We start from the raw sequence: 17,920 nt of genomic DNA, 5'->3' as shown, positions 1-17,920 counted from the left end.
GTCAAATCCGAGCGTATTGTGCTAGTGAAAATGTTGCCCAATTCCTCTCAAAAACAACCCCACAAACACTTTGCAGCAAATGTGAAAGGCAAATGATTAATACTCAGCCAGAACAACATTTTCGGGGAAAATAAGAAGTGCAGCCAGCCATAACATTAATAACTAACCGTTTGACAAAAAGAACTATTTACTATTTTCCAATAAAAGTATTTATTGTTGGATTTTGGTTTATTATGTCAACATTTACACGTTTCATTTAAATTGCAAAGAAGAACTTAAAATATGTACTAAGCAGATTCATACTCTATGTACAACCATGGCTAGGTACAATGACACATTGGTAGTCCAGCCAATGCAAGTTCAAAATTAAAGTTTCCATTGATGCCAAGGATCTGCACATCAACGTATAAGCGGAATGATAAGCTTAGTTCATAGTTTAAAAACTGCAACAACTGCATTGGAATAAATTGCATAAAAAGCTCTACAAAATATTGTTCTTTAATTATTTACAAATCTTACGGGCTAATTCTCTGGGTAAAACGGCCAAACCAAATCAAGCGTTAGTGTACGTGCGAGGTTTCAGTAGACGCAGTTCTGAATCAATTTGAGCAAAAAATAAATTGCACCATCATGAGTTTCTGGTCCATTGCAAGCACTCTTGTTTAAGGGGTTTATAATAATAGTTATAGTAAAACACGAAAATTTATTTGTATGCGTATAGATGGTCTTTCGTTCTATCATTATTGAATCACACCCAACAAAATGAATCAAAGAATGATGACGACATGCTTCCCTGTGTTTGGACTTATAGGTTCAGTAACGATTCGGCGTTTTTTTATATAATAATATTAAAATGTTCATTGTTCATCCACCAAGCGTGAAACAAACATGGGTTAAAATACCCCCAGAACTTCCCCGGGTGGTTAATTTCCTGTGAGTTTGTTGGGCGGTGTGAACAGGGTTCATGATGGGTAGTTTATTTATGGGATAGCAAGATTGCAGTTTTCGTCAAATCGTACTAGCTGCGGATGTCTGCACATATCAAGCCAGAGGAAACACTCGTTCTGATAAGTCTGCCCATTGGAGCCACAGAGTGGGGTGTATGACCTGGTTGGACAGCTCTTCTGGCATGGTTCTAGAGCATGGAAACACAGACAGAACAAACTTATGAGTGCAAAATATGAGCAAGCGTCTATTTTATTTTAACATATCTCGATATTTGCATGAATGGTATTAATTTCCACTGTGGATGGTGTATACCACTGTTATTTCATTTCGAAACATATTGTCAACTTAGCATTGTTTGCTTTTGTAGTAAGCACGTGATGTCATGACCATACGGTCATTTAATAGTTATATGCCGTGGTAGTTAATTACTTTTAAATAGGTTTGTTTATGTCGATGTTTTGTGAAAATATTAACTGCTCCATTTTATGTTTCCAAACTAAAAAACACATCATTTTTGGATGGTTTAATTTGAAAACCCCCACCAAAAAAACGAACGGAGTGCTCAAGACCCCCCCCCCCCAATAATATTAATTTATTTGTTAGAGATATTATAATAATATATACTTGTGATCAAGATCGTAACAAGTGTGTAGGTACGGTGCTCATCCATGCATGGTACCTACCGGTATGTACACAAGTAAGAGTTATTTCTATGACGTGAAACAACACATGAATACGGTAAGCATATTTCCCGGTTCACCATAAAAAAAAAACCTGATGTTATAAATCACTTACTTCTCCCGAAAAATAAGGATCCACCTACCATTAACGCAAAGCCCTCTATACGCTGTTTGAAGTTCTTGTCCGTCAATAATATTGGACTGACATGATGCCATTGTGATGAGACAAAGGGATGGGTACGAGTTCCCATCCGTTCCACACACGGGGTCATTGATCCCTGGACAGCTCTCTGGACAATCTACAAACCAGGAAATAAAGACACAAAACAACTTATTAAACTTGTCTTTAAAATCGTGATACTATTTCTTTTGTCCTAATACGTTAGTTTTTCTTGTAGAATCCAAACATGATCCAAACAATCCACTGGCTTCGGGTCTTGGCCCAATTTCATATCTGATAAGCAGATAATTATTATGATAGGCAAAAATTAAGCGGGACACCAGTCGCAGCGATGTAAACTTAACGGAATTTTGGGCTGGTAACCCATTGTTATTAAGCAATACTTGTATGTGCTTAGCACGTTTTGTGCTTACGGGCCCTGGCTCTATCCAACGGTGCTCTATCTTTACCTTGGAAACTGTGGAGTACTAGGTAAGCTGCCACAAAAACGTTGTTGTTTAACGATTTCTTTGAATCGATTCATAGAAACAAACAAACAAACAATTCCCCAATGAAAAGCATCACGACAGTGGTAATGTTGATGTACCAAAAACACAATTGCCAGTCAAAGTTACTCATCGTCAGCCGGTGTAGGCGTTGAGGCTATACGCACCACACCATCTTTATTTGCAAAAGAGCAACCAGTTGCAACCCCATTAATTGCCAAAATGGCCACATGCAAAACAAGGATCAGCTGGCGGCGAGGATCTAGACAAATCCAGCGCCCTCTTTTGGTCGGGCATGGAGGTTGTTGAGGTGTTCCGGGGAAAACTGTGAACAAATTTTACGTGGGCTGGAGGAGGAGGATTCAAAAGAGGGGGCTATCGGAAGAAGGTTGTACAAAGCTCGCCGTATTGGGGACAGAATATCCGGGTCGCACGAGATAATATGTCGTGCGCACGAGATAATATTTTTTTGGCATGGACAAAATAATAAACTTTCATCCAGTTACTAGATGTTGTTGACCGACACATAAAAAAACGCGCGTGTAAACTAGGTGAGAGCTCAGAATGGAATGTCTGCTCACCATGCGTGCTGCCCAAAGACTATACTGTGAGTGTGATCAAGAAGACAGCGCCCCTTTTAAACATGGACTAGTTGCTGCTTAACCATGGATGAGGTACATGTAGATGGTTTAACTTACCCAATGGTTGATGGTCACATGATCCCTGATGACGAACTTCGGGTTTGCTCTCGTCCCGAAGGCAAGCTATGCGTCCCATGTTGCACTCGCTGTAATAAGTCATGCCGTCACTGCCGCAAACTGGATCAAACTGGTCTGAACAGGATTCGTCACATCCTGAACAGAACATTTAATAATGAAATTACTAGTTGGTTTAACCGTGGTTTAACCTGACATTTGAATCCTAAATGAGACGCACATTTTAAACGAGGTCACACTGTTCGGTTCATTTTTTGTTCTTGTTTTTATCCTTTTTTTGGGGGGGGGGGTCATTTTTTTATATTTTTTTTATTTTTTTATATTTGTGTTGTTTGACAGTATGTACAGCGTTCATGGATATTTACTGCCATCAGACACTATAAAAACTTAAAAAAATATTTTCCCCCAACTATTTCATAATTGTTGCTGGTAATTTGACTTGTTTTCCCCTGAGCTATGAACCTCACCATATGTTGTGAAACTACCAGCACAAAGACTGTTGTTCATATAGTCTCAGTTATACGTACGTTGCAAAGCAAGATGCCCACATCATCAAAAATCACAATGTCACACACTGCTAAGTTTTAGTTTAGTAGACTCCAGCATTGGGATATTTCATTTCCCTCTATGCTATATCGTTTGTTTAAAGAAAAGTCAGCGTCAACATTAGTGTATATAGGCCTATTGAGAATCATAAACACTGTGGTGTGGGTATCCAATGGCCTCAGTGCAAATGAAAAGTCAACGAATGAACTTTCCTTACCGTTGTCCCCTTGCTCAAGACACTCTCCCATGTGCACCACGGAGAGTGAATCAACCACCACCTTGTTCCCGCAGGCGACCACCCTAAGGTGGCACCATGAGAGGTAGGTCACGCCGTCTGAACCGCAGACTGGCAGGTACAGCAAAGAACACTCGTCTTCAGAGGGGCAATAGCTTTGACGCTGTGGTCTGTCGGGCATGGCTGCCGTTACGGGCCTTGGTGCCTCAGTTGGCTCTGCTACAATAGTGGGCTCTGGCCTTGGCAGGGCTGGATTTTGATCTTCAAAAAAGGGAAAGTGCGGTGGTTCGATGCATGGTCCGATGTACGCAACCTGACGAAAATTACAAATTACAACAGCAATGAGAAGTGAAGACAGACAATAGAGCAAGTATTAAACATGAACAGACGCAGAGATATCCTACAAGGGTCACCGATTCAAAAACACAATAGTGTATAGACAGAGAAAAAACCATGGCAATAATTGCAAAGAGCAAAAAAACAACACACTGTATTTCCTACAACAGTGGGAGTGGGTTCGACCTCCATTGTCCTCGTGCATAATTGATTCTTATCAATGCAATTTGTAACAATTCGCGGTTTTTATACCTCAGTAACAAACTGTGAAGTTTGATTGGTCGAGAACCAATCATGTGACGCGCAACAAAAACGCATGTTACATGGCTCGATGGGGGCCGGGTAACATGAAAAGTGATGTACACCGGTGTACATCACCTTGATCGTTCCCAGCATTGGTCGATTTCGCGCTGTGTACGAAATAACCGCGGGTTCGAGGAATTGTTTCTTGTTCGTCTGCTTATTAAACAATGAATAGTCCGTCGTAATAATATTTGAAGATGACATCAGAACTTCGAGAAGAGGAATAACAATTATACAAAGGTATAACAAAACAGTTGTTGCACGTTGTGAGTGGGGTCCATGGGTTTTGTACACCCTCGAGGGAAAATGGCACCCTCGGCTTCGCCTCGGGTTCCATTTCCCCCCTCGAGTGTACAAAACGCCATGGACCCCGTCACAGTGTGCAACAATTGTATATTGTGTACCTGTATACCAGGGTCGCCAGCCTGGCACGCAGCTGATCGCAGGAGACATTCAGAGTTGTACGTCTGTCCATTCGTGCCGCACACATAGCTCGTTTCAAGCGGACAGCTCGTCGGACACGGTACCGTCGTTCGCGGCGTTGACTCCGGCGTGTTCGGGATGGGAGGCACGGTGGCCTCGGGGACCCCTGGAAAAGGCGGAAAGGCTGAAACGAATTCGATAGAAATGGAACAGAAATAAGGTTTTATTGAATGATGTCCAACATGCCTGATGCCCAAAATGGCTTGTGGTTAGACCTAAAAACAGTATGTAATGAGCGAAAGAGTTTTCAGTTTAACAACCAATCCCAAGATCACATTTAATTTGAAAAAATTCATAATAAACAACCAACCAAAACTATTTTTTATAAATTAAAAGAAAACCCACTGAAATAAAACTGGACCTGAAAACGAATGGATTTTGTTATTTTTTTTTATAAGATAACATAATGAGGGAAGAAAAAACACACAAACAAACACTCGACTACTAACGAACAAAAACATATTCTCACCCATTGTTGTCAGAGGGGGTCTGGCTGTAAACCTTGATGTCAAGCCAGATGACGTCATAGTTGGTGGATTTGGTGCTGGATAAGTTGGATTGACATCTAATAATAGGATATAACGTGAATTATTAATGCCGAGTTCACTTGTAAAGTTTTAGTCTAACGGTCATTATTTTATAACGCTATTGTGCTACAGCCATTTCTCTGGGTGAAACGGCCACACGATTATCATTTTTTCTCTTCCTTCGTGTTTGTAGGGCCATGGTTTGAGGCAGAGCCCCATTGGGACTACATGAAGCTGTAGCAAGCTGTATAGAAACGACACATTTTGATCACAAAAAGGTTTGCCCTCCCCGGCTCATGAAACCGTAACTAGTTCCACACATTAATGTGTTGGTTTATACTATAATCAAAATATTACTGAGCTTTGCAAAAGGCGAAGTGAGTGAAGGGTGCACCATCCTCCACAATGCCCACGGGCGCCATAGACCCACCCAAGGCTGAAAAGTCTTAAATAGGAAATTGATAATAACATGATTCCTTACCGTTATTATCTTCTTCAGAGTCGTCATCCCCATCATCGTCATCGTAATCGTCGTCGTCTTCATCATCTCCATCTCCATCTTCCCTTTCTGTCGAGTCATCCTCTTCACTCTCATCCTCAATCTCTAATGGCTTACCTCTACCTCTTCCAGTACCGCCATAGTTACCCCCTAGAGTGCCTGCCACTGTACCTCCGGGCGGGTTTATACCCAACTCGCCCCTACGGCAAGGACCCTTGGAGGCTACTCTAATCAGCCGTTTCTCCCGACAACCTGCCTGGCGTAGATGACATTTGGACCGGTATGTACGGCCGTCGTCGCCGCAAACATATACCTTGGTTGGTGGGCAAGGCAACCCACATAACGCTGTCGAAAGAAGGGGGGGGGGAGGTTAATTTTATGTAAAATATAAATTTTTGATTTTTTCATTCTGCTCAATAATCTGTTTTCCTCCCAGGATTTATACATGGTAAGCTTGTTTTCTTGCATTTATGAGTGTGAAGTATGCCGACGCCCGAAACAAGACAGTTCATGAGTGGCTAGGTTTCTAGTCAAAAGGGCGGCAAGGGAAAAACCCGATGGCATAGGCCTGACTATTGTTTCTTCTTACATATACAAGGCCGATAAGAGCCAAATTTCATAACGAAAAAATAAATAATGCTTGACAAATTTCTTTAAAGCAAACATGAGTGGGCCACCAGTCACAACTACGTTAACTTATGTAAGATTGGCTGGTATTGTAACCCGTTTCTGTTAAGCATGCGTTGCCTGGCAAGTTTTCGTGCTTACATGCTTTATGAAATTCGGCCCATTGTAGTTATAAAATACAAGGTGACCCAAGTTCCAGAAACACAATGAATGTGTCTGTTGTTAGAGTAGTAAAAACAAAATTGCCCAACCATTGCAACGAAAATCAACATGCCTGATCTATCCCGGAAATCTTGGTATGAGTCAGGTGGGCAGGCCCCAGTGTGTGCCACACGTAGTCCCGTCTGGCCTCTCTGATTCAATTGCTGACACGAGGTATGACGAAGCCGGCAGTGACTCTGATACGTCAGACCGTCTGATCCACACACCGCCCCCTGGTTCAGATGGGCTGGGCACGGTCCGCAAGGCGGCAGAAGACCCGGACGACCTCTTCCTAATGTAGAAAGTCGAAACATGTGAATTTTCAGACGTCCATAACAGTTTAAAAACAAAACAAAATAACCCGACCATATTTCTTGTTGAAATACGAAAGCCGTACTTATATTAAAGTTGTTGAATGAAAATAAACCCTCTCTAAAAAAAAACCTGCGTTACTTCAAAGGGGGTTGATTCATAACAATAATACTAACAGCTCTCCAGTGCTCTATACAAGAACGTACGTACGTTTTGAAGTCATTAATTGTGGAATAATTTAAGTTATTAATACATAGGAACTGATATTTACCACAACAAAACGTAAGAACGACAAGCGCGTATCTGAGCAATAAAGTACTAAATAAATGCTTTACCCGAATCATCTGCTTGCGCCAACCAGCGACCATCCAAAGAGAATGACAATATGACCATAGTCACGGCGTATCGGTACGTCCCGAGGGGAACCATCTGAGGGGTGATTATGTTGGTTTCTTCCTGCAGGGCAAGAGATTCATTCAAACACAGAGCAATAAAATCATAGTAATCGTGTCTTGTTCAAGTAATAATGCTTTTATAGCCCAACTTCTTCTTGCTTTTATAAACATCAATACTACTACACCGTGCCTGATATGTGGCAGAGGGTGCGCCCCACCCTCCCCGCCATTCATATTACATAATGGGTTAAATTTCAAATAACTATAGCGAAATCTGAAAAAATATTATATTGTAATTGGACGGCCTTTTCATCCACCGCTATTTTGGTGCTCTCTCACTCGTCCTCCTTTTTATAGCTCCATGCTTGCTCTATGCTCGCTCAAACTTGAGCAACGATAAGCAACAGCGGGAATAACCAGCGGAACCATAAATTCCTCCACGACAGTGATCACAATAAAGATTCGCATGACAAAGAAAGGTAGATTGTTTGTTGCGTCTCCATTCCTCAGCCTGGGATGGCCTAGGCCAGTAACAGTTTAATGCTGCCAAGAAGCAAGTATTTGTGTAATGGTTAGCTTGAATACTATCACAACACTGAACGTACTTGTCGGTGTTTTGCGATATTATTTTGTACATAAAAGATGAAACTATTATAGTCTGCATTTGAGTTCTGCTGAACTTAGTATGACTTTTTGTTTAACTTTATAAATCTAATGAAACCATAAATTCCACTTACCAGTAGTAATGAGTATTCCGATTCAGTTTCTCAAAAAGAAGTCAAATTGCGCCTAACCTCACAGCATAGTTTATACCGCAATCACTTCCAAGCCATGTGTTCTCTCACACAGACACATTTCGCGTCGCAGCCGTTAACGTGAATCTCGTGCATCACCATGGATGGGATTGTGTATACGTGCGCAAGGAAATGCACAATTAACCTCTTGAATTCGAGGTTAGCCAAGGCTTGTAAACCAATTTTTGGTAATGAAATTTGAAAAGCAGACGTGCTTTATGATTGTACCGGATTACAGATGTGTGTATTTGCAAGGCGCATATCCGGTAGCGTTAATTAAATCGGTTTCAATGCCTTTGTTTTAGGCCAGTGTTATACACACTATCGGGCACGTGTACTCTAATAAAGGATTGCAAAATGAGGACAGGTACTTGGTCAAGTATTACAAATTAGATATTAAATACATTAAGCTTCCTTTGATGAGTAAAATAACCGTACAAAAAATAATTTCGAAATCAAAAAGGGAATAACTGGCCGAGAGAACTAAATATGCAACTGGTGATTGTTTCAAAAATCAGTACTTCCATTTTGTTATTGTTCTTAATAGTCCAGGGGTATGTTAAAAGAAAGAATTTATGAAAAAAAACTCTTTAAAATTAGGGTTATGACTATTTTGACAAAAAATCGTAACAAAGTGCGGCAAAACCGTTGAACTTAATGGGTATTTTAACTTGCGACCCTGAACGGCTCATAAAAGATAATGCCATGAAAACCGTGTCGATGGTTGTTTATAGTCCATATTTCATGAAAATTAAATTAATAATCAGTTTAATTTCTGTTTACTGTTTGAAAAGGTCTGATAAATCCCATAAAATGCCTCCTAGTTTTCATTTATTTCAATTAGAGACATAGGAAATATAAAATGCCGCCGATTGCCGCTTTAATTCTAACTTTTTTCAGTAGCCTGAACCTTCAGGAACAGTCTAAAACCAAATTTGGTTGCGACATTTTGCGACTTTGGAAATTATTCAATTTTGAAGTTGTATACCCCTATGAGAAACGCCTGTTTTGACTCAACCACCTGTAACGACAGCATCAAAGAAAGTTCACCCTTTATGAGTACCGCTTTTAGAAACCCTTATGAAAACACACTTTGCATCGCAAAACATTTGTTCACAAACTGTTTCTTTGATATGCCAAGGGGAAAAAATGAACAAAACGATATTAGTAGTTATTAAACTCTTGCCGACCAATCACGATTCAGGACTATGATGAGGTCATAGACCTTTAAAACAATGAACATCAAATTCTACGTATCAGAAAACCCCTTACAACTAACTTTCCATCATAAATATATTTAAATATAATTTTCACCAAAAATATGTTGGCACACTTTGATTCAATTCTGGCCCACTGTGGGGCGTGACGTCAGCAGTCGCAGGATTCCGGACGTTTATTCTTCTCGAATGTTAATCAACACACACACAACCCAGCCCAAACTTAAATAATATTATAATTAAAACCAAAATAAATGTAACCTTATTGAGCTATGATGAACCATCGTGTCGGCAATGGCCCTGCAAACATTATACAATTGTAGCACGCTGTGACGGGGTCCATGATGTTTTGTACACTCGAGGGGGAAAATGGAACCCGAGGCGAAGCCGAGGGTGCCATTTTCCCTCGAGGGTGTACAAAACCCATGGACCCCGTCACAACGTGCAACAATTGTTTTGTTATACCTTTGTATAATTGTTATTCATCTTCTCGAAGTTCTGTTGTCATCTTCAAACATAATTACGACGGACTATTCATTGTTTAATAAGCAGACGAACAAGAAACAATTTCCTCGAACCCGCGGTTGTTTCGTACACAGCGCGAAATCGACCAACGCTGGGAACGATCAAAGTGATGTACACCGGTATACATCACTTTTCATGTTACCCGGCCCCCGTCGAGCCATGTAAAATGCGTTTTTGTTGCGCGTCACAAGATTGGTTCTCGACCAATCAAACTTCACAGTTTGTTACCGAGGTATAACAAACGTTATTTGACACTTTACCCGGTGATGTTATCATGTTATGTTTTCTTTATCATTATAAAAAATAATAACAATAATAATAATAGTAATAATAATAATAATAATACTTTTACATTTTAATGCTAGGGGTCTTTTGTGTTTTGATAGGGCAATACGTTAACAAAATGAACATTAACAATTAAGACTACTGCTAGGAGGGCTATCTGTCCTTAAAACAAATCTACATTAAGCTACTGTGCAATTTGCATAATAAAGCTTTAAAGTTTCACAACATTCTAGTTTTCAAGCTAACACTGATGTATATGTTTGTACAGATCCAGACCGTCCAGAGATCTTTGGAGTCATTTCAATTTGATCACGGCTCTCATCTGAAGCCTGTCGATTCCTTGTTATATTCCCAGATGAGTATAATCGGAAAGCGACTACCGCCAACATAGATGCGAGTGCTATAGATGAGAACGCCACAGCTACCCTGGCTCCCATCGGGAGACGGGATTCAACTGGAGGTCCATCGGTACCAGGAATCCTTGGAGGGATGGCATCAGTTTCCCAATTGGTTCTTAAGGAACATTTCGTGTTTTGGGGGCATTTGGGAAACTCCGGAAGTTCCCTAACCAACCTTTGTAGGCCACATTTACAGCTTTGAGGGCCTGACTTGTCAACGCAATACATCGGCGCGGGCATCGAAGGGAGGGATGTTGGAGGTGTTGGCTTGGGTGTGGTCATGTCTTCATCGCTCTCATCTTCAGTGGTTTCTTCATCTTCTTCATCGTCTTCTCCCGGCTGCCCGGTAGGCCTATTCCCAGCTTGGCCACCGTCGGTTGTTTCTTCAGATGAGCTTGTTGCCGATGATGTTGTGTCCAACTCTGATTGGTCGTCGTCATCAGAGTCTGTCTTGGTCTTACGAACAGCTCCTGCTGTATTGAATGATTTCGTAAAATATTTTATTGGTTAAACCCAATGTGGGCCCTTCTTCTTCATCAAGGGCATGTTGAGTGGTGAAGAAATTATCTATTTCATGTTTCATGCAAATTGGTTAGCCTGATCATTTCAAACTTGCTCTGGTTTGGTTGCTGGTTGGCGATATGCGAGTTTCCCTGTAATGAACGAAATGTTGCAACTATAAGGTAGTTATTTACCCCTGAATTGCTATAATTATGATTTTATTATCTAAAAAATTGGGTTGTAATTGTTTTAATGAGAAAATCCAGCCCAGCTCCCATAAACCACACCTTCTTAACAGATACTCTCATCTTGAAGTCTCACCTTCTTTGTCGGCGTATTGGTATTGGCAGTCCCCGATGTATCCGACTTGATTATTTTTGCCGCTAATACACGTTTGATAAAACAGATGGCAGGCACTATGGTAGTTTTGGCCGTCCGTGCCGCATACCACCCCTGCTGATCTACCCTCACTCCGACACTCGTCGAATTCTGCTCGACAATCTCTCGTTGGATTAACCATTTGTATTTCTGAGAGAGGGAAAGATATTACATTAAAACAATTTTATTAGCTGTTTCGCAGCGTAGCGCAGCGAAACAGCTATTGTTTTTGTTCGGTTTTTTATTTGGTTGTTTCAGGATTATTCAGTACTCGCATTTTTTTGCATGGTTCCTAAAGAGCAATTGCGATGAAACTTTCAGTGATGAAGGGCATTGGTGCAAGGAGGGTCCTAAACGAAATTCGTCATGATGACATCATCACCGGTCACGTGACGTCATCTTAAAGGTGTTTTATTTAAATCTTTGAAAATCTATATCAAATCAACCACAATAGACCGTAGATTTCTGTTAACGGGATTAGGTAGGAATAAATTAGGTCTTTATTTTATTTTGTGTGCGTGACCTCACATGACCTCTACTTCCGGTCGAAACGGGCCAAAAACGAAAGTACCCTGTAACTCAAAAGTGGTAAAAGTTATGAATTTTTTTCTCCGGGATAAAAGTGTCTAGCAAGGGTGGGCAATTCAAAAAAAGTATTGATGACGTCATAAATTGCAACAGCGCCCTCTAGTGGCAAGTTGAAAATTCTTCAAAATGGACTTTTTGAAGATGTCTGTGGCGAAGTTTTTGGTAATCACTTTAAATTTTACACACACGTTTACTGTCTGGCAGGCATCATATGTGTGAAGTTTCAGATCAATGACGTCATCGGGGGTCACGTGACGCAGCATTAAAGGTGCACTTTTTGAAGTCGTATAACTCTCGAAGAAATGACGCCATTATGTTGAAATTATGTAGATCATTAGATATTAGAAAGTTCTCGTGAATTATGAAATGACGTCATGATGACGTCATCACATGATTTTTAATGATTTTTTCAATTTTTACACCTTTAACACACCAATTGCTATCTGAACATGGTGTAATCCAAATTATTTCTTTATCTATGCCACATTTGGGCAAATTGTTTTGAATACACAACAAATAACTTAAAACTCAAATGAGAAATTTGAAATGTTATTGACGAAACAGCTATGTATTTGTGCAATGCCATAAGGTTGCGTGCCAAAGCCTCACGCACACATTGTTGTACACGAAGTACATGTACAATACCATGCCAATGTGCGTAATCATTTGTACACGAAGTACAATGCCATGCCAATGTGCGTAATCATTTGTACACGAAGTACAATGCCATGCCAATGTGCGTAATCATTTGTACACGAAGTACAATACCATGCCAATGTGCGTAATCATTTGTACACGAAGTACAATGCGATGCCAATGTGCGTAATCATTTGTACACGAAGTACAATGCTATGCCAATGTGCGTTATCATTTGAGAGCAATTGCAATGAAACTTTCAGGGATTGAAGTATATGGTGCAATAATGATCCTAAAGCAAGGATGTCATGATGACCTCATCACCGGTCACGTGACGTCATCTTAAAGATGTTTTATGTTAAATGTTTGAAAATCTATATCAAATCAGCCAAACGAGACCGTAGGTTTCTGTTTGCGGGATGTGGTAGGGATAAATTAGGTCTTCGTTTTGTTTTATGTGCGTGACCTCAAATGATCTCTACTTCCGGTTGAAACGGGCAAAAACGGAAGTGCCCTGTAACTCAAAAGTGGTAAAAGTTATGAAGTTGCTTTCCAAGGACGTAAGTGTCTAGCAAGGGTGGGCAGTTCAAAAAACATATTGATGACGTCACAAATTGCAACAGCGCCCTCTAGCGGCAGGTTGAAAACTCGTCAAAATGGACTTTTTGAAGATGTTCGTGGTGAAGTTTTTTTGTAATCACTTCAAATTTTACACACACGTTACCTGTCAGGCAGCCATTATATGTGTGAAGTTTCAGATCAATGACGTCATCGGGGGTCACGTTACGCGGCCTTAAAGGTGCACTTATTTCACTATTATAACTCCCTAAGTGATTATGCGATCATGTTGAAACTTGGTAAGTTGTTGGATATTGACAAGTTCTTTTGAAATGTGAAATGACGTCATGATGACGTCATCACATGATATTTTATGATTTTTTTTATTTTTGCACCTTTAACACATAAATTGCTATCTGAATATGGTATAACCCAAATTATTGTTTTATTTATGCCACATTGGGCAAATTGTTTTGAATACCCAACAAACTAAAAACTCAGTTGAGAAATTTGAAAATTTTAATGGCGAAACAGCTCTGCATTTGTGCACAAATGCAATTTAGCTCTAGTTTATTTTTATATTTATTGATTTTTGGGGTGAACAAAGAATTGACTGCAGTGGGATTTGAATCAACGACCACCGGAATAACGTGCCGGAATATTAATTGCTGTATTTATTGTGCATAAATATTTATTCACAAATACCTCAGACAGTTTCGCTATTCCTATCGGTGGAGAGCGCGTCACGTGGGTGTGTATTAACCTTTGTTTATGACCAATAAAAGTGTTGAAACATGGGCGTGACACGCGAGTTTGCACCTTCGTCTCGGTAAAATTATCAAGAACCAGCAGCCGATTTCACGAAACGCTAGGATTAATCCTATCTCGAGTTAGGACGAGTAACTCGTTCTAACGTAGGATTAATCTTAAGGTCTGCACGCTACAGCGCAGGTTTGGGACTCGTCCAAGTCCTAAGGTCAATCTTAAGTTAGGAAGAGTTTAGTGAAATCGACGGCAGGCCTCGTTGGGATTAAACCACTAGTTGAAAACCTCTTCACCACACATTGATTCCCTTATTGCTGACACCTAGATTTGGGTATGTCGTCACACAATGGCCACTAATGGCGGGTGCTTTCTATTGGAACTTATAAGGATACAAGCATGTTTCTCTATAAGCCACATTACAGCAAAGTATTTGCTATATTTATGTTTTTCCCCAACCCTTCAATGTATATTGTGACTCACCGTTACTGTTACATTTTACTGATGAACCAAAGAACAGAAACGCTTGAAGCACATACGATGACGTCACAAGATGCGTAAGGAGGACCATGGCGACGTTCTCAAAAGAGTGGTAATACGTCATATTATCATACTGGATTGGATATAAGACAATAACAGACAGAACGTCTGGTCATCATGCACGTAAATCGTCGTTTTGATTTGAGTTTTTGCAACTGCAACCTTGAAAGGTATGCCAAGTAGATTGAAAGGTCAAAGGTCACTTTGCACACAATGCACTTGCACAATGCACTTGTCCTTATTTCCTCCATGGTCAGACTAGATCACTTAATATCATTGTGATTTGCTGATTATCCAAATAAATTTATAAATCAAGTTGTTACGCATTGGGAACATTCCTATACTATAGGCCTACCCAAATGTAAATCTAACTCATCAACTCATACAAAAATGTGCGTTCGTGGTTTAGGGCCGGTTCAACAATAATATGCGAGTAAATTTTGTTTTATCAAATTGACTTCTTTATCATGTTTAGTGGTAAATCACTGCCAGATTACCGGTGTCAAAATGAGTAACACAACTCGATTTGACGCTATATTTTTAATATCTGGTACAAGAAGATGTTAATTGGGCATTACGCATGCAGTTACGAAGAGTAACATTATAAGTCTTTTACGTATTTACTATATTATCGTATCTGAGGCTACAGCTACTTGACGTATCTACTCAAAATGAAATCCTACCTTTATAAAGACGTGATTCCCATCATGGACTTAAGACGACGACTTTGAATCACCACATTTTACCGTGGGGTTTTAAAAGAAACGAACAGACTAAAAGTTTATGCTATACATGAACAACCATACGATTGTAGTTCTCAGAATAAGATGAACAACCTCGTTCTTACAATGATCGAACCCCTATCACGTAAGGTACAGTGTTGATGTTTTGGCACTACTGGTGTTTGATGGAACGATTTTGGGGGTACTGAACACACCCTCCTAATGTATTGTATGACAAACAATAGCTGTCAAAATATAACCATCTTGTTTTCGTGCACAAATCAATGGAAGTAGAAAGTATGGGATCTTTTCTCCTTCATGTTTTTGTACGCTGTCGCATTTAGGATCATGGGCGATATTTTTTGCTGATTTGACCGTAGGGCTTGCCATGGTCCTTTCTCTATGCTCTATGGTAAGCAGTTCTCTGGTGTGCAGTTATATTTGCGTAATAATACTGGACCAAGAGTCACTACAGTACAGTAGCTAATGTTGCTTTTATAGGCCGTATATAGTACTCCATTTAACAGAGCACGTTTCCTCCTGGCAGGGTATAGTGTTTTGGAAAACCTATACAATGGATGTGAGGTTGAGTAAAAATTAAGTATTCATTGATGATTCCTGTTGACTCACATCCGTGTTTGATACCTTCCTGCCCACAGTCTCTTACTGGTACACCAAATACATTGTCAGTATCAACACGCAAGGAGTTGAAACTTTGCAGGGGTTTGAAATACGATAGTCTTTCTCCAGAAGGTGATTAGAGCATACGGGTCGGAACGTCGAGTTGAAACCAATGGTTCTTTTCAGAACCACCCCAACTCGTTTAGGGATTATCATTATGGTGTTACCGCAAACCTTTGCTATATAATATTTGAATTGTTTGAACGCTCAAAGCTACCTGGATTTGGATTAATTTCTCCCAATCATGAAATTATATGCCTCTTTTTGTTTTCCTTGTTTAATGTTTAATATCTATTAAGATTTGTACTCTTTTAAAGGCAGTGGACACTATTGGTAATTACTCATTGTGAGAAACGGCTCCCTCTGAAGTGACGTTGTTTTCGAGAAAGAAGTAATTCTCCACGACTTTGATTTCGAGACCTCAAGTTTAGAATTTGAGGTCTCGAAATCAAGCATCCGAAAGCACACAACTTCGTGTGACCAGGGTGTTTTTTATTTAACTAATCTCGCAACTTCGATGACCAATTGAGCTCAAATTTTGTTATTTTATGCTTATGTTGTTGCCTCTGATGCCGAAAAAGCACCGAGTATTTATATTACGTTCTTGCAGCTTACCGAGTTGGCGAAACCCTCTCGATCGGTGTATGCAGTTTAACACAGGCCCACGCCCATGATTTGTTAACTTCTGAAACAAAATTAAATTTTCCAAGCTTTTTTTTTGAGTGTCCTACAATATTGAAACTGGTTTTCATGCGTATACTACGAGCGCAGCGAAGAAGCATATTAATTTGTTCATGCTTTTCACATGCACAGCGCTGCCATCCCATAGTGATCACTCTCTGATGTCCCATAGTTATCCATCACCGATCCCATGGATGTTCTTTTCTATTGCCATCACCGTTACTAGCGTGCTGTACTTTCAATCTAGGAGAATGAACTGCCGTGGGCGCGAGGCTGTGTGTAGGGGAAATTCCCTTCGCCAGCAATAACCACGTTGTGGGGAAGTTGGGAATATACTGCAAAGTACATGTGTGTAATTGTGTTTATGAACGAATCGGAATAAAAATCACGGCACCAGCTTTTGAGAGATCGCAACTTCCAATCGATTGAAGTACAAACTGAGTATTTGTTAAATCGGAAACGGTGGTATAAAACACAAAAATGAAACGTGTTCTGTTTCATGGAATATTTTGGTGAGTTTTCTCTGCGGTTTGTATCAATATTTTGTATGTTTTTTTGTTTTTTTTTTAGTCGTGTTCATGTTTGTTTTAAGTGCCCATGTCCTCCCAGCGGTTAAACAGTTCGATTGAGCAATTTTTATCCAATAATATGTTCCTGATGATCATCCAGGGCATAGGGCACTCAGTATCTCGGCATGCTCGGTGCGTGAATCTGATGAATAAAACCGGATGTTAGAGCAACGGGTCGCGTCTACTTTGACCTCTTAAAACCGAAGATAAACCGGATCGGGTTTAACTCTGTGATGTCTGAACGCAAGGGGGTTTTATTTTTACGACCACCCCCGCTGCTCGTAAAAGTTAAACCGGTTCGGGTCCAAGTTAGTACGCTGTCTGAACATACCCTAAGACCGATTATAGCCAGCTCAGGGCAGGTTTAAGATTTAAGACCGGCTATAATTATAGACCGCGCTATTGCAATCGGTCTATAATTAAAGTTAGCCGGCTATAGCGCATAGACCAGTTTAAGACCGCTTGGTGCAATCCGCCCCTGACTCTCACTTTGTGTCCCAACATGTGTATCAAATAACAAACATGTGAAAATTTTCTAATTGGGCTCAATTGGTAATCAAATTTGAACAAAACTGTTTAGTATTGAACAAAACTGTTTAGTAAAGATAAGG

General features: G+C 40.1%; 2 protein-coding genes across 5 annotated transcripts; both read right to left on the bottom strand.

Moving 5' to 3' along the window:
* Nucleotides 1-183: 183 nt before the first annotated feature.
* LOC117306962 (agrin-like) lies at nucleotides 184-9,866 on the bottom strand. Of its 2 annotated transcripts, XM_033791563.1 has the most exons (10): nucleotides 8,212-9,866; nucleotides 7,415-7,535; nucleotides 6,841-7,059; nucleotides 5,922-6,284; nucleotides 5,383-5,478; nucleotides 4,835-5,037; nucleotides 3,774-4,104; nucleotides 2,993-3,148; nucleotides 1,772-1,927; nucleotides 184-1,135 (listed from the first exon to the last, which is right to left on the bottom strand). In XM_033791563.1, exons 2-10 carry the CDS (start codon nucleotides 7,506-7,508, stop codon nucleotides 981-983), a joined length of 1,773 nt encoding a protein of 590 aa, XP_033647454.1. In that variant the 5' UTR covers nucleotides 7,509-7,535; nucleotides 8,212-9,866; the 3' UTR covers nucleotides 184-980. The 2 variants fall into 2 exon arrangements, with proteins under 2 accessions (XP_033647454.1, XP_033647455.1); XM_033791564.1 differs by having other exon boundaries at nucleotides 7,415-9,866.
* A 310-nt stretch (nucleotides 9,867-10,176) lies between these two features.
* Nucleotides 10,177-17,546, bottom strand: LOC117307125. Of its 3 annotated transcripts, none has more exons than XM_033791791.1 (4): nucleotides 16,675-17,546; nucleotides 14,600-14,729; nucleotides 11,516-11,722; nucleotides 10,177-11,166 (listed from the first exon to the last, which is right to left on the bottom strand). In XM_033791791.1, the coding sequence occupies exons 2-4, from the start codon at nucleotides 14,718-14,720 to the stop codon at nucleotides 10,532-10,534; spliced, it is 963 nt and encodes a 320-aa protein (XP_033647682.1). In that variant the 5' UTR covers nucleotides 14,721-14,729; nucleotides 16,675-17,546; the 3' UTR covers nucleotides 10,177-10,531. The 3 variants fall into 3 exon arrangements, with proteins under 3 accessions (XP_033647682.1, XP_033647681.1, XP_033647683.1); XM_033791790.1 differs by lacking the exon at nucleotides 16,675-17,546 and adding an exon at nucleotides 15,340-16,431; XM_033791792.1 differs by lacking the exon at nucleotides 16,675-17,546 and adding an exon at nucleotides 15,340-16,431 and having other exon boundaries at nucleotides 10,177-11,163.
* Between the last annotated feature and the right edge of the window lie 374 nt (nucleotides 17,547-17,920).

The sequence above is a fragment of the Asterias rubens genome, chromosome 2 (assembly GCF_902459465.1).
Source record: "Asterias rubens chromosome 2, eAstRub1.3, whole genome shotgun sequence".
NCBI lineage: Eukaryota > Metazoa > Echinodermata > Asteroidea > Forcipulatida > Asteriidae > Asterias > Asterias rubens.
The sequence above is the reverse complement of the archived record's forward strand: the minus strand, read 5'-3'. Positions and strand labels throughout refer to the sequence as shown.